We start from the raw sequence: 23,411 nt of genomic DNA, 5'->3' as shown, positions 1-23,411 counted from the left end.
TAGCATGTCAGAGGATTAAGAGTGCGCCGCAACCACACTTGAGGCGGCAGCAGTCTGCTAAGCAGAAGAAGGCCTCTAATCGACATCGGAACGAGATGAAGAGGAAACGAATCACCCAGGAAACAGAGGAACTGTGCACCAACGACTGGCTAAATGCCGTGAATATGCCGCCACGAGACGGGCACATTTAACATCCGATGTCTCGACCGCTAGCAGCAGCGACAGCAGACGGAGGAGAGACCTGTTTCACTGAAGACGGCTCATGATGAATGATGGAATGCGACCAAGACACTTCAGCGGGCTCAAGAAACCGAAGAACAACTTGCTGTTCACCTAGAGAACAAGCATAACAGTGACGCGGCCCGAAAGGCGGCCTGTCAGGCCATCAGTGCATTGGACGAGGAAGAAGTTGCTCAACGTAGAAAGGACAATGCGATTCGACTAGCCTTAGCTTTCGCTACGTATATCCCGGCATAGCCGAGCTAAGCCACTGCCAATTTATTTCTCAGGGGATTATGACCAGAAACAGAGAAGTGCGGGGAAGGCGATAACCCAGAGAGCGAGGAAATAGTCTTCACAATGACGACCTAAAATAAGTTATTCTCTCGAGACTCTTAATTGAAGCTGCCAAAGAATGATTGAGCTGTCACCTGCCAGCGATACCGCAGCTACAAGCTCCAGCCAAAGTTGGCGAAGTGCTCGCCTCAGTCATTGCAGTATAGTCCTGCACTCAATGTTTTTGTCACCTTTCAGGCCTTCCATTCGGTGGACCCATAGGATGGTCACTGTCATTGTGCGCATTTTCACGGCTGCGTCATTTTTGGGAACTGTAGTAAAATATCTGATATTTAATGTAGCGAGGGTGCTATCTGTGAGTGGACAGAGATCTGTGTGTAAGCTACAGTGTGCAGGAACAAACATGAGGTCCAGATGTTTGTTATCTTTGTGGCTTTTTATTTTCTGTACACTGATCACATTTTGTTCAGCGAGTGCTTTTTCCCCGGTCAAATGCAGAGAGTCAATGCTGGAAATGACACCATGTACTGCATTCAAGAGGCCTGTGAGGTGCGACAGATGCTGAACTTTCTCAGAATGAGTTTGAGAGTTTGGATTGTCGAGATTTCTCCTGGAGAACCTAATAAGCAGTCTCTGCTGCCCAGTTTCATCACCTTACAGCCCCAGTTATTCACATTATGTCCTTTGTATGGCACCACATTGTTATGGTATGTGCGGACACAGGAGATGGCACCCCCCATGCTGAGAGGCGCCAAAGGACAGAGGAAGTGTGAGGGTGGCTGTGACGTCGACCTGCGCGAGTTCTATGAGCAAGTATCGACTTCATCAGCAATGTGACCCAAGTGCTGCCGAACAAACTTTGTGAGCGGGTTCTAGAGTGTGAGTGCTTGCACCAACACGGGAGGGATGGATCTGCCAGTGGTGTAGGGTGCGATGTGAAGCCTTAGCAATTGTGTTCATTTCGAGTTTGTAGGCATAAACGCATCACTACGCTGTACCAATTACCCACTGGAGCTGAATAAATTGTGTGCGATCTACGTTCTCTGCAATTAGTGAACAGCTCGATGTGTCCCTGTTAAGAGCCATTATTTCGTCATCAGCTGCACTATTGTGAGTCGGCAAACTCAACCACAGGCACTTGCTGCCTGAGGTATCAGAACCCACCCTGAGGCTTATAATTGACACTGTTGAATTCTATCGAACCAACGTTGCCTCCTTCGCTTATGCACCCACGAAAATATTTTAAGCTGCCTGCATTGTGGGTACCACATGCTGTGGACTGCCAGAGAGAGAGCTTCTTCTCGTAGTCCGAGCTCTCTTTGCGAATAGGCGTGAATAAATTCCCTTTTGTGAAGAGGGGTTTCCAGACAGTGTGTGCAATTTGGAATACCAGTAAAAAAACACCCCTCTCAGAGTGGCTAGCAAACCACTATTTTCGGAATCCCTGACTTTTCCAAGTTTTCCCTAATTATTTCAATTCAAATTCTCTGACGAGTGAAGAGGCTCAAAATGTAGCTGCTGATGATAATGAGCATAGACGAATAATTCCCAACAAAAAGTTATGTACTAATCATATTCTGCAATTTATAACAGTGAAAAGGCTTGCATTAGTATTAATGGCCGTTAAGAACATCCGAAGTTTAATGAAAATTAAAACTGCACTGATGCCAGACTCAGAGCTGAGCCAATTCAATCCAATCCATTATGGCTGTGCGAACGTCTGGCAGCACAGCCGCTGGCAGTGCAGTAATTTCTCCTTTTGTTGCATACTACAGTCATGCAGCGCCTCCGTAATTTTATTGAGTATCCACCTCGAGTGCGTATTGGTTTTTCTATTATGGCAGCTCAGCGATGCGTTGGCGACAGAGTAATATATCGTGCCTCGCCACGGCCACGCGCTGGAGAGACAGCTAAAAACACACAAAAAAAAAAAAACATCTGCATGAAAAGCATACTTCCTGTGCGCCAGCTTAAAATGAGAATACACTGCAAAATATATCGTGCCATTTTCCCTGACTTGCTGGTTTCCCTGACATTTCACTGATTTTTTCCGGAGCATAAAATTTCCCTGACAATTCCCGGTTTTCCCCGCTGCTATTCTCCGTTTCATACATTAGGTGCAACGCAGCGAAAGCTACGCAAGTAGTCCGCAAGAAAAAAAAAAAAAGGCGCATCACTACGTGCTTGTTATGTGGCCGAGTGGTTTCTGCAGAAACGGGCTCTATTCCGAGCATACATGTTTGCAATAACTTGCTTCGCGTGCCTGGACATCTTCGCAGTGCAGATCTTATAGAAAAATTCCGCTCCGAAGAGGCAGTCAAGGTCGCTGTGTTGCACAGCACAGAAGGCACAGCTGGCAGGGTTGCGGGGCCATGAAAACGACAAACAGAACATACAAATTCACTGAATCTCATATTTTTTCCCTAAAAAAAGGTGCTTTTAATAAAGTTGATGGCAAACGCAAGATGTAACAAGCTTGCAGACAAAGCAACTATTATTTCCTCTTGTGAAGTGCAGGCACTATTTTTCATTGCGGATGCAGGGAGCACAAACAAGAGCTCTAGCTTTGGCACTTGATGTATGAAACGGAGTATAGACACCCTGCTTCTCAACGTGCAGTCATTCATCAAATGAAATTACTGTGATGCAAATGGATTTTGGCCGTTCTTTCTACGCCCATTCGATAATTCGAGCTTTTGGTTAATTCGGATATTTTTTCTGGTCTTTAGAAAGCCGAATTAGCTAGAGTTTACTGTATTCAGCAGCGATACGACAGCTCCACCCAGTTTCATGCAGGTTCTTTCTCTACAATAAATGATATATAAGAAACTGCACAAAATTTATACTGGCTTTTTCAATACACTTCCGTAACTTTATTAGCAAATACCAGACGTGATTATTTTTCCCTCTGATCGCAACCTCATCCCAATCAGCACAAAATGTGCTGACTGGATAGCTGGTCTGTGAAAACTTTAGCATCATGGGCCTTTGTAGCAGTAAGGCGCATATTTTCGTGTAGTTGGAAATTAGGCTGCAGACAGTGGCAGGCTACCTTTTTTTTGGCTCTTTTACTGAAGTAAAACTTGTTGCTGGGCTAGTTGGTTCATGATCGTACGGGAGAAACGTAAGCGCAAAAGAGACGAACACAAGGAAAATGCGCTCTTTTAGTTTTCAACTATGGTGGCTGCCACAATATTGCCACTAGCGTTGCCAGGTGGCGCATCCGAAAAAGACAATGACGTCGGACTCGTGCTAGCGTTCTGCGGCCGCGCTTGCTGACTGTGCTTGCCTGGATCCAGGTATTGGGCCGTTCCTCTCCGAGGAATGTGTGACTTTCTTTTAAAACTATGTGACAATATATAGGGCTGCAACATCTGCCACCCGCTAATTCTGATGGTGGGGGCCCTTGAGAGTACAAAAGGACACACTATTCCGGTAGTACAGTGTCAATACTGGCTAGTGTGCCGAGGGCGCGTGCTCACATGGTCGCCGCTGCCTTCCCGCAGCCACCACACGGCGGCGCTCTTGGTCACTACGGTACTACCGCGTCACGTTACAGGCCAGCATGCGGCTAGTCAGGCCTTGGTGGCTGTATGTGTCTTTCTGCAGCCTGTCTTCGCCCCACTTTCAGAACACATTTGTCCGAAATATTTCTTGGTGGAAGAAAAACCTACAGACCGGGCACCATCATAGAAAGTCAACATATTTTTACAGGTTGCAGCGAGATGGAAATGCGAGGCAGAAAGTAGAGAATCACCGCCGCCGGTCGGGTTTTAAGCGATCACTCATGATTGATGACTGACTGGTGTGTGATATGCAATGATGAGCTCTTAAAATCATAGTAAATATTTCATTATAATAGAGAAATAAAAAAATTCAAAACAGGGGGTCCAAAGATATGGAAACGATCAGAATGAAGATCCAATGCTTGATATAATGCCAATAAGGAATTTAGAGTGCAGCTGATCATAACTATTTGACATATTGTTAGTGTGAAACTGCAATGTTTTCTGATGCTAATTATCAGTGTACAACAAAAAAGTTAGAATTAAAAAGGTTAAAAAACATCGTCCGCATTTGTGAAACGCTATAGCGCCATAATATCCTTAAAGGGCCACTGTCCAGGGTATGGTTTTAAGCAAAGGAGCCCAGTGCTTCGATCAAGTACCGGAGATAGTCTGTGGAAAATGCTACAGCAGTATACGCGCTGCAAAGCAGCAAAAATGCAGATCAAAGCTCTCTCATCCTCCCTTTCGGGAAACCAACTTCTGCATTCTCTACGCTGGCCCGTCAAGCCGCGCTAGGCTGACGTCCATTGGTCAGTCTCGCTGACTGACGGGTGAAGGACACCCCTAGTTGTGTCTATCGCTCGCTGCGTGCTTTTCCCTTACCACGGCCGGACTGAATGCAATGAATGCAGCGGCGCGCGCTCTCTCGCGTCCGTTTTTTTTTTCGCGCACATAGAGTGCCACACCCCACCTGCCGCCAAACGCGGAGGAGGAAAGGGAATTTGGCTTGCGGAGGCTAGATGACCGGGCAGGAGAGTGAAACCTTTGCGAGGGAACGGGAGGAGAGAAACACGACAGAATCAGGTGATTGCGGTGGCTGTAACTGCGTTATTAATTACTCTTTTCAAAAACATTTTGTGGCCTTGCGTTCTAGGGGCGAAGTCTCAGTCACCGGGAAGAAAATATTTTCGACCAGAGGGTGGACAGTCGCCCTTTGACAGCATCGCATAGATTTTCTCCGTCGCTCCTGCACGGGTATTTCTGCTGGACGGACCCGTGCCATCGCAACAATTAATAAATAGCGTGCCACAAACTAACGAAAAGTTTAACACATTCTACAAGCTAGATGCAAAATTCTAATTATTTATATTTTGTTCCATTACACTCAATTCTTAAATAAGTGAAGCAGAAAAACCAATCTGAATGATCGGAAGTTATTTTAATTGAGCAATCTTATGTGATCATTCAGTTGCGATTTTACACGCTTTGCATTGTCAACCGCAATTTGCGCACCTCATCATTGATCATGGCTGTTGTATGCTGCACGTGTGTGTTGAACCAGCTTCATCGAGATGGAGGCCGTGTAGAGATGGCGGCGGTCATCCGAACTTAATCGTGATAAAGAAAGTTAAGTAGAACGGCGTGTTGGTGCGTTGCTACTAATATTTCAAGTGCAACAACAATGCCACACGAATTAAGAGACGACAGGCCATGCGCTATTTGCAAGAATTTATTGAAGCTGATAAGCAGCTGCTTATATAGCCAATAGAGGGCAGGGGAAGGAAAAAGGGAACAAAAGGCGAAGGATGCACGCGCGATCACAAAAAAAGCACAAGAAGGGACATGAGTGATACAACGCTATCTAAAATGTATCTAAAAACTTGCACTCTTTTTTTACATATCATGATTGAGGGAGTGAGAACTATATAAGCAGCTGTTGATCAGCTTCAATTAATTGTTGCAAGTAGCGCATGTCCTGTCGTCTTTATACCTATGTGCCGTCGTCGTTGCGCTTGAAATAGTAGTAGTAGAACGGGTCCATGAAGGTGGGAATTGTGGCCACGCGAGAGTTTTAACAGAGAACGGTCATGTCCAGCGCTAAATTTATCAATGGGGAACGCAGGTCTTAGAATAGTAAAAAATGAACAAAAAAAAAATTGATTTGGAGAAAAACGCATTTTCTGAATGTTTGTACTTCAAGTACCCGTCGTAAAAAATATCAAAGCAGAATTCGATTGAGAAATACAATAAAACTGACTATTAAAATGCCGTGGAAGCCACAAAATGGCACAGAAAGAGCAAAATGTTCAAATTTCCAGTGCGAGCCGCGGACGAAGCAGCCGGCTGATCGCCGCCATCTTGGGCTTGTTTTGAGCTTGTTTCTTTGTGCACGTTTTGCAGCACGTCAAAATGATGCACTCAAGCAGAACGACTGTCATCGCAAGTTTTCCGAAAGCCATTCTCACGCACGCTCGCGAGGTGAGCCCCGTGTCTTACGCTTCCCATTGATCACCACGACTGGCTCCATTTTCTTTTTTGTTTACTTCGCCACCATGCCGGCCACTGCGCAAGTTTCTTTCCTGCTCTTGCAATCGTATCAATCGCTCTTACAGTCGGCACTGACCTTTTGGATGTACGCGAGTTAAGGGCGTACAAAAAAAAAAAGAAAAACAAGTGCCTGGGGAACGCGCCGCTAAAGAACGAGGCTGACGGCACGCTGCCGCTTGTTGCGTTCAATACGGCATGTCCTGCGGCGTAAAATCGCCGCCGAGCGCTTCCAGTCCCATTCAAGACAGCTCGAATATGGTGTACTGTTCAGTTGATACTGATCAAATCCACCAACGCTGCCGTTTGCAGCTTTTAATCATATCACCTCTAACAAGTGATCCTGAGAGAGCGCTGTTGTCCGCTTTCCTCAGCCACGACTACCATGGGCGATTTCATTCTTTTTTTCGAAAGGGGTGCAAAGGAAATTTTCCGCTGCAGTACGCAATAGAAGCTTCTGCTTTAGCAAAGGACTCTGCGTCTGCTGCACAGCAAAGTTTTATTGTGGGACAGTGACCCATTTGTTGAGAAATATATGCCACTGTGTTTTGGCCTTAAGCCTTGTGAAATTTTACTAATATAGTGAGACCATGTTATTTCACAATTTTTAGTACTTATTTACCTTGCTGGGCACTAAAACAGGCTTGCGGAGGGATAAATGTAGTTTCTCACACTGATTCTACGGGTAGTACATGGCTTTACGACAAGCTTTTGCAATTTTGGAGGGGATGGTACTGTCACATATTTAGTATAGACTTTCTCTTGGTGAGCAGAGCGCTACATATTGATGTCACTCACATTGCTGTAGGAGCATTCTAGAAAAAGCTACAGTTGTGTGAGCGTCTTTCTCATTTCGGTGTTTCTGGGCACTGTACTCTGCCTTACCGGGCTTTTTTCTATGGTGTTTATAAATGGCACTGACAAATTAGGCATCATTGTAATCATACTAAAAAGATCTAGGGGCTGGTGCTACTCATACTGCACTGGTGCAAATGTGCTAATTGCAAATCAGCATGGTAATGAAAGGTAACTAAAGAAAAGTGCAAGAGTTGGTCCGTTTCCTTGCCTATAAGTAGGGTTATTAGTTTTCCGGTTTTATATCTTTTCATACTCGGCTATTGTTCAACTTGATAATAGGGGAGAAATCGGGTTTTTGGTGGAAACGCTCTGAAATTCGGGTTTTATCGGGTTAAATTCACAAACTAATAATCTATTCAATTTTATCTAAGTGGTGAGTAACGATTAGGGCTATGTTGCTTTCAAATAAGTATTTCATAATGCGGCGATTCTGTCGTAACTATTACTCTCAGTGATATGCAACAGTCAGTTTTTGGAGAAGAAACAATTTATTCCCATAAGCTGTTTTACACGCCCTTATTAGCATATATAATCATCTTGGTTTCCATCCAATCTGGTCTCTGGAGGTATCTTAGCCGAGCGAACATTCGATCAACGTAACAGCTGCCACAACACAACAGCATTGCTAGCCTCGGGTAGCGCATAGTTGCTTGGTTTCAATAGTCCATATGGAATTTTAAGGCGCAAAAGCAGCTGCGGCTATGCTGCGCCGAACACAAGGTTAGATGAGTTGTTATATGAGATGCTTAGAGTTACGATACTCATATTTGATTTGAAACCTTGGCTTTCTTAAGGAATGCACAGACAAGAGAAAAATCGACACATGTTTGTTTGCCTAAAAGCAATACAGGGTGAAATAGGTTCCTTGCCGGTCTAGTTGGTTCATATCTAACTTGTATTACAGCGCGAACCACAAGGGACGACAACAGACAGAGTGAAAATCCCTCTGTCTGTCGTCATCCCTTCTTGTGCAAAAATAACTGGTGAGGCCAAGGGACTTACTGCATGTGCTCCAGTCGCAAGCCGATGGCTCCTTGAGGCAAAATGCTGCACCAGGCAGAAAAAGAACGACACACGTCACATCTGGCACTGGGTGGGGAAGACAACAAGTATACAAAGAAACAATTGAAAAAGCAAAACCAAATAGTATAAATCATGGCAGAGAGAAACACTGAAATGGTTACTGGTCAAAGCTTGAGCAAATAAGTTTTAGGGAAGGAGGTAAAAGGGTCCTATTCTCCAGCTTATTCCACTCAGTAACACAGTCGAGCCTATGTGGGACTAAAATCACAATCTTCACCCCCAAAAAGTGTGACAGACTTGGTGAAAAGAAGTCTGACTGCAGTATAAAAAATTAAGCCTAATTTTTCTGTGAGATAAGGTGCATTCACTACCACAAGAAGCACCTACATAGCAGGCAAGAAAATGAACATCGAGTGCAATCCCAAGTTAGAATGCTTGTTTTTCGTGCTCCCAAGCCAAAAGACCTGCTATCCAGAATATAGCAGACAACTGAAAAGAAAAACGGAACAAATTTAGGGCTATGGCAACAGCCTGCTAACCCAAATAGAAGCTTGAATTGACTAAAACGCAGACTTCGCACATTGTTTTCGCACCACTGGAAGCCTGGCTAACCAAAGTGCTCTCAATAGAATATGGAGCCCAGATGAAGAAGCAACCCAGGAAAGCATTTCACAAGAGCAAACAGGGCAGCTGAGAAGAAAAAAAGCAATCGGCACAGAACAGTGTCGTGTTGAAAACGACGGCCCAACATATGCGCCAGTATTAACTTAGGCCCTAAATTTGAATAGGATGTTCTCAAAATTCATTTTTCTCAGTATGCCCAAGAGCACAAACTGTTAGGAAAACTACCATTTCCAAACTCTTTTGCCAAAGGCTGGTTTCAAGGTGGTTTCTGGACTAAAATTTCATTGGGAGCAGGAAAACATACTTTTGGGGTTCCTAATTGTTCTTCAAGTAAAAGAAAGTATAAAATGTCACAATTATGACAACAGAAAAAATAAACTTCGCTGTTAAAGTGCTCAGATCTTTATAAACATGCCATAAAGAATCCGCAATTGGTCTTATCCTCCACAATGAATTACCTCAAAGTTATCTACATCTTCATGATTTTTTAACTGATAGCTTTCCTAAGTTGACACACATAATTACTCAATATGATAGCCACCACTTTTTTTCTTAGAATACATCGTAATAAGAGGAAGACAAACCATCCGTGAAAATTTTATTAAAATTAGAGCAACAGTTCAAAAGTTGACCCTTTAGCCCCACATCCCCCCTTAAGACGAACTTCTGCTTATGACAAACGATACCTGTGCGACCATCAAAATATAATTATTTCAATGGCACAAGGTCGCACATATAACAATCGTCTTTGAGCCCTGCTGATGCAGCGGCAAATGGTGTAAACTTGGCACCATGCGTGCGAGATGACGGCGGCCTCCTAGCGTGCACGGTCTGTCCTTACAGGCAAGCTACACATTTCATGGCCCTCTCAAGTGAGCTACCCTTTCCTCGCCGACATGCGCCGCCCCCGACCCTCGGCGTGTGGCTTGCAAGATTTTCCCGTCACTTCCATGGGAACGGCTCCTGCAGCACGCAAGTGCTCGATAAGTTCAGTACATAAAGATGGCTGATGGGATTCACTGGCGCTATCGTCGGATGATGACGGCACTTCATCTCTGATCGCGAAACCTGCGCGGCCGATTCCATGCATCAGAAAGCATGCCGAGTGTAGACAAGTCGACACTGTAGGTTTTGCCACTATCCACGCATAACACCATGCAACTGAACACGCATGACCGATAGAGGTGCTTGAGTGTCCGGATAACGCCTTGGTCCACGGGCTGTAGTAGGGACAGCGTACAGCCCAACACACCACGCGTGAATGGCGACCGCGGCAACTGACGACTGTGCACAATGGCAGCACGGCAGAGCTGGCGGGACGGTGCAGCAAGTGGTGCCTGCTCTCGAGGCTGTACTGGATATGCAAGATTCCGATGGTTTGATCAGAGGACGATATGACACACGGGTTCGAGGCTTCAGAAAACCAAAATGGCCTCTGCGTTGTTTGTGTTTTCGGTAGCTCTTGAGTCGCGAATCGAAAGAAAAAGTCGGAAAATCGAACAAGAAGAATTGCAAACGTCCGAAATTTTGGTCGGTGTCATAATTGACTCTATAGAGTGCATGGCGGTGCAGAGAAAAGTACACAAACACTCTTTTCAGAGTTAAATTTAAACCCATTGTCATCAGCCCAACTGGAAATTTGTTAACACCTAGCTGAATCTGTCGTTCACAGATGGTCAAGTAGGAAGATTTGAAGCTTATCTGGATGTCATCAACATATACAGAGCAAGAAATGGTTTTTGTCAGCACGCTTTTTAGAGAGTTCATTTTGACTATGAAAAGTGTGCAACTGAGAACACCACTTTGAGGGACACCATTTTCCTGTACGTACTGTTTTGAGTAAGCATTGCCAACACGAACTCCGAAGGTCCGTTAGAGAAGTAACTTCGTATTGTATTCAACATGTTCCCTTTGATGCCAAGAGAGAAGAGGTTGCGGATGATACCATAGTGCCAAATGGTATCATATGCTTTTTCAAGATCGAAAAAGACAGATAAACAATGTTGTTTGTGTACAAAAGCATCCCTTGCATAAGACTCAAATGCAATGAGTTGATCCGCTGTTGACCTCCTAGTCCTAAAACCAGCTTGGTTTTCGTCAAGAAAACCATTATATTCAAGAAAATGAAGAAGGCGGCAATTTACCATTTTTTCAACAAGCTTGCATAGGCAGCTAGTTAAAGCAATAGGCCGATATCTGGCAGCAAGTGTGGGCTCTTTTCCGGGTTTTAATATTGGAGTAATGATTGCTTCCTTCCATGCTTTGGGAAAGCGTCCTGTGGCCCATATTTTATTATACAGGCAAAGTAGGGCTTGAAGCATGTCCAGACGCAGCTGCCTGAGCATTCCGGATGTGATTAGTTCTTACATGTGCCTAGGGCAATCTTCAGCTCCTGCGAGGTGAGTGGGCTATTGTACCCTCCTGTGCACTGTCTCTTATCGTGTATAGGCTTCCTCTCCTCAGTTGCCTTGCACCGCAAAAAAGAATCTGTATAGTGCGCCGAGCTGAATATGCATGCTTCCCTAGAGTGTCTGCTTGATGTTCAAAGGAGTCACCATTGGTGCTGACAAAGGGTGTTGGGAGAGTGCTATATCCTTTGAGTGCTCTTATTCTGTTGTAAACTTCATGCGCATCAGAATAAGAGTTCACAGAGGAAAGGAACGATAACCAGCTTTCTCGCTTAGAGATGTGTCGAATACGCCTGCCATTTGCCTTTGCACGCTTAAACTCTATTAGGTTTTCGGCTGTAGGGTATCGGCATAGCTTCGACCAAGCCCTGTTTTGAGTTTCACGAGCAGTCTTACATTCCGCTTTCCTCCAGGGTCTTCATATATTTCGTGGCTTACCTGACGTTTGTGGAATGAATTTTTCTGCTGCCTCAATAATGTGCAGCGTGATCAAGTGCCGAGTTTCATCAACGCCTAAGTCAGCAACTGATGAGTGTTCCCTGAACATCTCCCAGTTGGCTGCATGTTCTTTAAACTTTCTAGGGTAAGATACATTTTCATTTTTATTGCCTGCAAACTTTACAGAGATCGGGAAATGGTCACTTCCATATAGATTGTTAATAACAACCCACTCTGTAGCTGCCAAGAGCATTGGGGAGCCAAAAGCTAAATTTATGGCTGTGTATGTGTTATGTACATGTTATGTGTATGGAAATAAATAAATAAATCTACTATGTTGTAGTATGTTGGCTCTTTTGTGTTAAGTAAGCACGATCCAGAGGACAATAAGAATTTTTCAATTAGCACACCTCAGGAGTCCGTTCTTGTGCATCCCCATAGCGGGTGGTGAGCATTGAAGTCTCCGACCAGCAATCATGGTTCTGGAAGTTGGTCAATCAGCTTTTCAAAACTTTCGCTACATAGCCTATAATCTGGAGGAATATACAAAGAACGCACTCTTGTTATTTTATCGAAAATTAAGGTTCGTATTGCCACTGCCTCTAAGTCTGTATTCAGCGATATGTTTTGACATGGGATTGATTTTTGAGTTACAATGGCAGCGCTGCCAGAGGGGCGAGTGCTGCCTTGGCTATCTTTCCTGAACACAAGACACTGCATCAGGAAACTTGTGTCAACTGGTTTTAAGTAGGTTTCTTGCAGACAAAGTATGCTTGGTTGGTGCTCGGCAAGGATTTCATATACATCATCCAGATTATTTAGCAGTCCTCGACAGTTCCAATAAACAATGCTATCAGTAGCCATTTTTGTAAGTGCGGAATGGAGAATAGACGGTGGTTTTAAGACTCGCCGCCTTTATCAGGTGACTTAACTGGCGTATGTCTCTTTGATTTGAAGCGGTCCAACAGGCCCCGCCTCTCACTGACGAACTCCCTAGGCACCACTGGCGCTGCGGAGTACACACTCATCTCCATTGCCTCTGGTGAAGGCATGGAGGCAGGAGATTTTTCAAGACGAATCAAGTCCCTCTCAGATGTCTCTGGTGTCCCGGACATCTGGGAGAAAGTGACCTCCGAGATTGCAAAGACTGGTGCAGCCAGCCGGTGGCTGCTTAGTGAGGAGCCGTGGTGGGAGCACGTCAGAAGCATTGCACTGCGTGCCCACCGTTACTAGACGCGGCCTGGCCCCTCTGCGGGCTGTGTCAACATAGGGAGCAGAAGAAAGCATTCTATGTTTCTTTCGCGCCTCTCCGTATGATATATTCTCAGTCACCTTCAAATTTATCACTTCCTTTTCTGTCTGAAAGGCCACACAGGACCGTGAGTACGCAGGGTGTGTGCCCTCACAGTTCACACATTTGAACTCATTTGCACTGCAGTTATCGGTTGCATGGTCATGAGCTCTGCACTTTGCATATGTAAGGCATCCTCGACATGTTTGGCCCATACTGCTGGCACTTGAAGCACCTGCGGGGGTTTGGTATGTAGGGGCTTACTTTGCATCGGATGAATTCCACATTGATGAACTCTGGAAGTGTGCTCCAGTTGAAAGTGAGAACAATATGTTTCATTCTTATCGAACCCGGTTATATCGAACCCGGATATATCGAATTTTGGTTATATCGAACTCACGGAATATCCCCTTGAAAAGCCCATGTAAAAGTATAGGAAAGCCGCGTCATATATCGAACTCAATTTCGCCGGTCGTTCGATATATCGAACTCCGCACCACGCACTGGAAAGTGTGCCTTCCCCAAAGACGATCGCATCACCCTTGGCCGTTTGCCGCGTGACGTTTTCAAGCCACGCGCGGAAGGAATGAGAGGGGACAGCTCTGGGCAGCGCCGCGCCCATTCCCCAAAGGCGCGCGCATCTGCAGTTATCGTTTCCCGCGCGCCAACACATGACATTTGCAAGCCTGGGTGTGCCCATTCTTTTGCCGAGCTCTCTCCTTCAGCACGCACTACGCATGCACCAAGCCAGCTCAGGTGGCGGCTGACGTGGCTATGGCACCTGCGGACATTAAGAAGCAGCAGCTCTTTCTGTTTTATTTTTTTATTTTTTTTTTTTTTTTTTTGCGCGAGAGTTATTCTTTCTTATTGTTGTGCTGTACGCGCGACGTAGCGTAAAATATGGCGGCTGCGGACGTTAAGAAGCGGCAGGCTTTTTTTTTGGCGGGAGCCGTTTATCTCTGCATGTATGAATCAACGGAAGCAGGCCGTCAGCTGCTGTGATCATGACGCCCGCCCCAAGCGCGGCGTGATAAATCGAACCAGGCTTGTGCAATCAAGCCATCACGGGCACTCTGCCAAGTTCGCTCCCCGCCACCAGAGGAGCTATAAAAAGATAAATGCGCCCTGACGTTATCGCTGCGCAACATCTTGGCACGCTGCCAAAAAATGAGCTATAGGTGCGACGACTGAAACGGAGTGGAGTTGGAGTTTATTTTCTTTCTTTCTTTTACAAGAAAGGGGAAGCCAAGGCAAAAGGCGGCAAGCCTGACTGGGCCTTGGCTCCCAAAACAGATAACAACAGACAACAGCACACACCTCTAGTGTATACAAAATAAAAAAAAAAAACATTATGCAACACTTATATACGATATGTAAAATATATGCATACATGCAGTATTCATTGGATATATACAAATCAACAGATCACGCTGTCAATAACATAAATATTTACACTAAAAGCAAAAAATATTTACACAAAAAAGATTACATATGAGAAAAATACAGTTACTACCACCATTGCAATTATAGGGGATATTCATTTAAATATTGTTTTAAGTTCTTTTTAAATACCCTAGGTGCCAATGAAAATTCCACATTTGGTGTGTTGTTGATTAGGGATGGCACCTGAAAAGTTAATTTCTGTTTTCCATAGTTGGTTCGGGTAATAGGTGCAAGTTTTTTTCGTGTTCGCAGGTCATACGTTACTGTAGATCTATCAGGTAGAGTAGTATACAGCCTATTATGGTGAATGTACTGCAGAAGACGAAAGTAGTAAATCTGACTGGCGGCTAATATGGCATATTTTTTAAATAAGGGTTCTGTAGGCAAGTCGCGCGGTATACCGTAATAACCTTCAATAGCTCGAAGAGCTTTTTTTTGAAGAACAAGCAACTTATTAATATTTGTAGAAGTTGTGGTTCCCCATATGAGAATACAGTATGTTAGTTTGGAATAAAAAAGAGCATAATAAATTGAAATTTTTAACCAAACGGGTACCAAATTAGAAATTCTGTAAAGACATCCTACAATTCTACTCAAGTATTTTACTAAATTTAAAATGTGCGTATTCCATGAAAGGTTTTCATTGAACCAAACGCCTAGAAACTTGTGATTCGTAACTTGCTTTATAACGTTGCTGTTATATTTAATTACTATACTACATTGAAGAGTGGTGTTGATTGGCCTAAATATAATGTAGGTAGTCTTATTAAGATTCAAACTGAGTTTATTTGCCGTCAACCAAATCTCTAAATTGTTTAAATATTCATTGACCGTAATTTCTAATCTAGACAAGGCACAGTCGGTAAAAAAAATATTGGTATCATCCGCGTACATGATCAAATCAGGTGAGTTAGGAATATTTGTGATATCATTAATATACACTATAAATAACAATGGTCCCAAAATTGATCCTTGGGGAACACCTTGCCGTATAACCATGTTAGTAGAGCAGCAGTTATTAACTCGTACAAACTGTAGCCTGTTCCACAGATAACTTCTTAATAAATCTAGTGGCACACCACGGACTCCATAATCAGCCAATTTACTTAATAAAATATCATGTTGTACACAATCAAATGCTTTTCGAAAATCCAGGAATAAGCCAAGGGTATATTTCCGACATTCAATGTTATCAACTATTTTTTCTTTTATGGTTCACAATGCTTGTTCAGCGCACCTTTGCTTCACAAACCCATACTGAGAGCTGGTTATAATGCTGTATTTGTGAAAGAACTTCTCGAGCCTAGTATTGATTACTCCCTCGAACACTTTGGATAATACGGGCAATATGGAAATTGGACGATAATTAGAAATTTCATTCTTATTTCCACCTCTAGCTATCTTTAACTGATTAGGGAACGTTCCAGTTTGAAGCATTAGGTTAATGATATACGTCAGGACATCACATATAAGCATTGATACGTGTTTTAGTGGCGATGCTTTAATATCATCATGCCCTGCCGATGCGTTATCTTTCAAGTTTTTAATTAAATCATTGACTTCTTTTGTAGTTGCAGAATAAAAGTTAACAGAATTTGGTAAAGGATTAATTAAATTTGAGTACGTTGTACATGAGACTGGATTATTGAAAGCTGCGCTGCCAACGTTAACAAAGAACTCATTCATAGCTGTGGCTAAGTCGGTGCCAGCCATTATCCCATTACTGGTAGTTACTTCTAAGTAATCGGAGCGCGTTTTTCTATTGAGTAAATTATTTACTTGATGCCACAATTTTCTTGCATCATTACGCAGCTGTGAAAAGCGATCAACATAGTAAATGGATTTGGCACTTTTTAGCTCCTTATTTAATTTATTCCTGTATTTCTTGTATTCAGTAAAAATATCAGCATATTTAGTCTCAATAAATCTATGGTACATCTTATTTTTTATCTTAATTTTCTCGTATAGCGCTTTAGTAATCCATGGTTTTCTAAACTTCTTACTTTTCACCTTTTTGTCTTTCAGCGGAAATGCTTCGTCATAATATGCAAGAAATTTGTGAATGAAGCCTTCGTATGCCTCATTTACATCGCTCATCTCATATATATTATCCCAAGAAGCACCCTCAATGAGTAATTTGAATTTATCGAGAGATCTTTCATTATGAATCATGTATGTGACCACATCGACATGCAAGCGAAAACACTCACGATTTTCTGCCGCAGCAACACAGAAACCTTGTTTTGAGCTGCTGCGGCGGTGGCTCGCTCGAGCGGCGAGCGGGACACAGTTCCAACAAGTTGGAAATTTTTCGCTCTGTCGCTGCCGCTCGTCGCTGAGATCGCTCAATCGCTTGCATGTGAGTGAGCTGGCCTTAACGCATTTTTTTTGTTTTTCAAATTCTCGGGTGCAAAAGTGGAGAGTGGGTTCATTATGCGAGTGGGTTGATTACGCGGCAAATGAGGTATCGTTTTTTCGCATCGTAAGTGCCGTCACAAGCCAATTTCTGTATATCGAATTATCGATATATCGAACTTTTTCGCGATCCCCTTCGAGTTCGATATATCCAGGTTCGACTGTATCTTCATTCTTTTGTCTGATTCTTCGAACCGCAGTTACACCTTGGTTCTGGAGGCCTTCAAGGCGGTCTGATTCTGTTTCATTTAAGAGGTCTCGCTCAGAAATCACTCCCCGACAGCTGTTAAGACTGTGGTGAGGCGATACCTGAACGTCTAGGTGAGCAAATGTCTTTGTTATAAGGAGTTTGTCACACTGGCTTTTGTCTGATACCTCTATTTGTAGGTCACCAGATCCTAGTTTTTTGGCTTTATAGTTTGCCCCAATGATGGCCTTCAGCGAGCTGGCTATCAGAAAAACTGATAGCTCATTTACAGGTTTACTCTGATAATGAGCGCAGGACAAGAAACTATGGGAAGTTCTCAGTTGGTGTCATGATTTGTGTGACTTCAGTGCGACTCCTTTTCGGAGGTCGATCAAGTTTTTTTGACGATCATTTTTTCATGCATTGAGGGTGATCTAAGTGTTCTTAATATTGTCGCCTTATATGCAGAGGAAGGTCCCGGAGCCCCTCACCTGAGGCTGACCTCGACCGTTCACGGTTTCTTCCCTCCACCTTTCAACCTATCGCCACGGTACGGATTACAGCTTCGGTATGGGAGCTCAGGGTGGTGCCAAGCACCAACACCTCATTACACCTATTTCCATCATGAACGTTAACCAACTCGCCCAACTTTCGGCATTACACTGGTAGCAGCTGTGCACTGTGGTGGCAGCAACGGTTTTGTTAATGCCTGGCGAGTAGTTCAGCACTGTATCAGCCGATTACTCCTGGAATTACCTGGCGAAGAGCGCTGCATTGCCTTCCTTCTCCGTGGCCTCAGCAGCGCGCAGCTACAGTAGGCAACTGTATACACATATATAGTGACTGATTAAGTTAATTAAAAATGAGAAAATGTAATGTATACGAAAAGCTAATAGCCAAAATTGTTCAACTTCAAAGCATATTGCTAGCGCATGCCAGGAGGACGACGAATGAATGACTGGAAGTGGTTTTTTTTGGGGGGGGGTGTTTTTAATTGTTTTCATATGACGACTCTTTTGATGTGTTTTCTGCTGCTCTAAGCACTTGCACTCTAAAGAAAAATATTAGCAATAATTATAGTGAGCTAGAAATCATATTTCTAGCTCAGTGTACTGGCAACTTAAGTCAGAATTTCACATAATTAAAAACTGAATCTTTTCACTCCTTTTAACATTCGCCTAATGCGCGCTGCTAACTTGTTTTATCCTGCTTGATAAAAAGACGTTTGACGCCTGTTTTGTCTTTCAGACGAAGCCACAGTCATTCACAGTTTAATATAGTCAAAACTCGATTTAACGAAACCCGATTTAACGAAAATCTCGATTTAACGAAGGTATCCTAATTCCCCCTCAGACGCCCATAGGGTTCAATGCTTTGACTAACCCGAAATAACGAAACCGATTCCGTGATCTGTCCCGATTTAACGAACCTTTTTTCGAGAAATAAAGGTGAAAAAGTGTTAATTTTTGGTCTATTTTGTAGACAGCACCCCAAAATTTATTGATTGCGAGTCAGCGGTAACAGCGCGGAGCATCTTCATCCCGTCGCTTTTTTCAAACTGCGCGGCGCAAAACGAGTTTTTGTCATTAGCTGTGTGGCTTGCCGTCCCGTCGGCGGTATTTAGGGAAGATTGTTGCGCCGCTAGCCGAACCGTCCTTTGGGTCGGTGCTACCGGCGTGAATTTGTCACGCGCGAGTGCGACGAAAAGTGAAAATGGTACGTGCTAACCGATACGACCGCGATAAGCTGGTACGGTTTATGCGGATGCAAAATGCATTATGTTCAATGGGTGCTCAGTCGGGGACTTGACTTTACTACTTTTAAAACAAAAGTATTGTTTAAGCAGGTACGTTTTAACAAGGTTTTACTGTAATCGAATGTACTGAATTATGTGCCCAAGAAATGCCTCATTCAATTTAACGAAGTTCTTGATTTAACGAAATAATTCACGGCTCCCCTCAACTTGGTTAAATTGAGTTTTAACTGTATACGTGAAGGTCCGTAAGAATGCTCTCATTTTGTTCCCTTTGGTCTTTAGGAGAAGTGCATGAGCGCAAAATCACCATTCCCCACGATCGTTTGCAGCAAAATTTGCACAATCTGCTGTTTTTAATATTCTTGGAAACATTTTATTCAAAAGCATGCCTTATTCTGCACCTTCACAGCCGATTCCACATTGGGACATTAAACGCCATACCTAAATATATTCTGCTTAATCAGAGTTGTGCGTGGATATTTAATTTGTTGATCAAAATCTTAGTGACTTTCAAAAAGAAAGTTTAGTAATCCGGGAAATAGCTCTGCGTGAATGCCCGGATCTTAACAATGTTTACTCGCTTTCTAGGGCCGGTGGTGAAGAGTCACTCGTTGAAACTGCACAAGTGCAATGCAAGTTAACCGCTGAAGGGCCTACTTGTCACGCTTAACGCCATTGCCCTTCTCTCTCGTCTTTATCCGACCGCAAAAAACATGAAAAAATGTGCCATTTCCTTTTTTGTGCCTTGTGGCGGAACCAACCACACCACAGCTTGCAGGAATATGCCCGAAAACACAGCAAGCGCCGCGCATCCAATGCAGACAACCCAAGCTTTTGCCTACACCCTGAAAGTCACTGCTGTCGCCAGCGCCGCTGCATGTCTGCTGACGTCACAGGCTGACGCTTGTCTATATTGGAAGGTTAATAGTTTTATAAGCAAGCAAACAAACAATGGGTGTGGGCAGTTTTAATACTTATCTTAGAGAAAGTTTTTGATTAGTAATACTTGTCACATAATTAAAGGTGCACTCAAGTGCTTCTTGGAAAACATCATTCTCATTTTTATTTCGCTTATTTAGTTGTAGAGACTAGAAAGTGTTAGTCACAGTCAATACAGCCATAAAAGTACACCAGTACTCTGATTTTGTGAGACTCTGTGACAACCATTTGTTTTCAAAGAGCACTCTGCGTGATGTCAACAATGCACTGCTAGCCTTGGCATCACCAACAAGCTGCGGTCGGCTGTGTCAGCTGACGCCAATGTCCTGGTTAACTTGATGGATTTTCGAATAGCACATGACAACACAATTTTGCCATTATCCAGCAGCAATTCGGCCTATGCTTTGTCGTAAATGGCAAAAAGACGTGATGTTAATTATTGCACTTGTCACCGGGAACGCGATAGAGTTTGCCAAGGAAACGGCTATGCGTACTCACAAGAAGTAGGCACACGCATGCGGTGTGATGCATGCTATATACTTCAAACATGATCATGCGTGCTTCGATTGCCGGCTGCCGCAAAAGGTGCATATATATGCATTAGCACAACATGTACTTAAACGCCCACAGTCCACCCACCGGTCAATAATATTTTCTTCCCCGGTTCGCCCCCAGAACGCAAGGCCGCAAAACGTTTTTGAAAAGAGTAACTAATAACGCAGTTACAGCCACCGCAATCACCCGATTCTGTCGTGCTTCTCTCCTTCCGTTCCCTCGCAAAGGTTTTTCACTCTCCTGCCCGAGGTCGTCTAGCCTCCGCAAGACAAATTCCCCTTCCTCCTTCGCGTTTGGCGGGAGGTGGGGCGTGGCACTCCGCCTGCGCGAAAAAAAAAAAAATGAAAACGGGCGAGGGAGCGTACACCTCTAGATTCAGTCGGGCCATGGCGAGGGAAAAGCGCGCAGCGAGCGGTAGACACCCATCCTTCCCCCTCAGACAGCGAGACTGACCAATGGAAGTCGTTCTCAACAAATACGCCATAGCTGCGGCTCGACGGGCCAGCGCAGGGAACGGAAAAGCTGACTTCCCGAAGGAGAGCATGAGAGAGCACTGATTCGTATTTTCATTGCTTTGCGGCGCGCGTGTCACTGTAGCATTTTGCACAGACTATCTCCGGTACCTGATCGAAACACTGGGCTCTTTCGCTTAAAAGGTCCTTCCCTGGAGTGTGGCCCTTTGAGGGGTCTTAGAACGATCAAAATGGTCAAAAAAAATCAATTTTGAAAAGCCCATTTTCGGAAGGTTTATCCTTTTGAGCACCTGCACTGAAATTATTAACGATGAATTTGGTTAGGAAATGCGATAAAATCGGTTTTCAATACATCACGGCAGCCACGAAATGCCCCCCAAAAGAGAAAATTTGCTCGAAATTCCCGCGCGCGCCGCGGCATTCCAGTCAGCCGATCGCCGTCATCTAGGGCTTGGTTCGAAGCTGTTTTCTTTGTGCGCAATTTGCGATACCTCAAAATGGCGTAGCTGAAGCGGAATGGCTGCGTGCGCCAGTTTTCCGAAGGCCGTTTATGGTCTCTGGTTGGCTGTCACGCGGCGCGCTTTCCGCATCTCCCATTGACTGGCGTGACCAGCACTTAATTTTTTTTTTTTTCTGTTTTGCGTTCACCGCGGTAGCTGCAGCTTCGCACGCGTCTGCGTTTGCGCTCATGTTTCTCACAGTACCGCTTTGTGCCGAGATTTTTTTTTTTTCCCTTGCGATCGAGATGCCGGAAAACGGTAGATTGTAATCATGCACGCAATGAGCCTTTGGAAGCCGTAGAAAATGGGCGTGGAACAAAAGCCAGAAGGCGCCGGCCGCAAGCGTACCGTCGGGACTTGCGTTACGACAACACCGGGGGTTGAAACTGTAGTGCAAATTGCATTCCGGATCACGGTACACTTCGTGTTGATGCCGCCGCGTACTACTCTACGGCGGAGCCATCGCACTGTGTTGAGCGGTCGGCGCAAAGCCTGTTCTGTCGGGAAAAGTTAGTGACTTAACGCGAGTTTCACCTCGGCCTCAGCCCGGAATTCAATGACAGTTCGCGATTGTGGACATGAGAGTGTTAACAACTTTATCGTGCACACGAAGAGCGGAACCTCCACCGAAAGCGCAAAGACGCGTGTGGTCAACCGCACGAGCACCACAACGGACCTTTTCAGGGCCACCCAACTGCTTGCCACGGGGGCTCGGGCCTCCTTGGCACAGGACTGCTAGTTCCCTCAAGAAACCGTTTACAGGGCTCAAAATACTGTCCTTGAAACTGGACATCCTAGCCCCGCGCTCTCTCAAAAAAGAAAAAGTCAACCCATTACTTCATGAAAAAAATTTTTTTTACAATTTCATCATTACAATTTCAATTTCATCATTTACAATGTCAATTTCATCAGTCTTCAAAATTTTTAAAGAAATGTTTCCTTGGATGGAATAAGACTTTCTGTTTTGTTTTGCAGAGGGACAGATAAGGAACACTGAAATAAAATCTGCAGTTGAAGATTCCTCCCAAAATTTTCTGCAGTCAGAGTCAAAACTTCAAATGCGATTTTCTCAACTTCATATTTTTTGCCAACATGACTAGCCTTATGGAAATTTCATTATGTTCTTATTGCACAATTTTAATGTCTTACACTGTTGCATTCAGGAAGACTTGGACTGTTGAGCTATGCTATTTTTACGTTGCTATTCTGAAGATATCAAATTTGGGGGAGAGTAATGTCAGCTAGTTATATTTAAAAATTATGAGGTATAGGCATAATTGCACATTTTCATATGATAACGCACCTAAGCGGCAATATAAATAGCATAGCTCCACATGGCAGGTATTTGGCTACAGCTATATTTTAATCAGAACCAAATAATATTGAGGGAAAGTGTCTTAATGGCCCGTAAGAAATTACCTAATTAGGCATCAGTTATGTTTCCATAGTATGAGAACTAATTGAGATATAGTGAAACAAATGATATTTTTCAAAACAGCAGGAAGAAATACATACAGACACCGAATTTCATTGTAATATCTCTAACATTAAAAAAAAAATTGTTTTTAAGACCAGTGTCTCCCCTTAGCACTTTCCTGTCCGCACCTATTCCGATCGTTAGCCTGCTAACGATGATTTTACGATTCGAATTTTCCCGCTTTGGAAGCACTTTTGGACAAATGGCACCCGCCAGTGGGAAATAGAAGGACCCTTCTTTCAGTTTCGCCCTTGAGTTTAATCTTTTCATCTGGTTGCGCGCGTTGAGACAGTTTCCGGTGATCGTTGCTCCTTGCGTCGACGTCATGCGCTGTGAATATTGACGCATCTGAAAGCTCGTTTTTGGATGCCGACAGAAGCAGTGACGATCTTTTCAGATTTCAGTAGCGACGACAGAACTGGATCAAATCAGCCCGGAACGTCAACAACCATGCC

At 44.0% G+C, this 23,411-nt stretch overlaps 1 protein-coding gene across 2 annotated transcripts in view; it reads right to left on the bottom strand.

Moving 5' to 3' along the window:
* The window catches only part of LOC146210157 (uncharacterized), a 158,078-nt gene that overhangs the window by 66,642 nt on the left and 68,025 nt on the right, over positions 1–23,411 (bottom strand). For both annotated transcript variants that reach the window (XM_084608202.1, XM_084608205.1), the window contains exon 9: positions 8,430–8,474. In XM_084608202.1, the coding sequence (XP_084464328.1) occupies positions 8,430–8,474 (45 nt within the window). The remainder of the gene's footprint in view (positions 1–8,429; positions 8,475–23,411) is intronic.

This window comes from Amblyomma maculatum, chromosome 1, assembly GCF_055883805.1.
Source record: "Amblyomma maculatum isolate TAMU_Amacu chromosome 1, ASM5588380v1, whole genome shotgun sequence".
Classification (NCBI taxonomy): domain Eukaryota; kingdom Metazoa; phylum Arthropoda; class Arachnida; order Ixodida; family Ixodidae; genus Amblyomma; species Amblyomma maculatum.
This window is presented reverse-complemented; position numbering and strand designations above follow the sequence as displayed.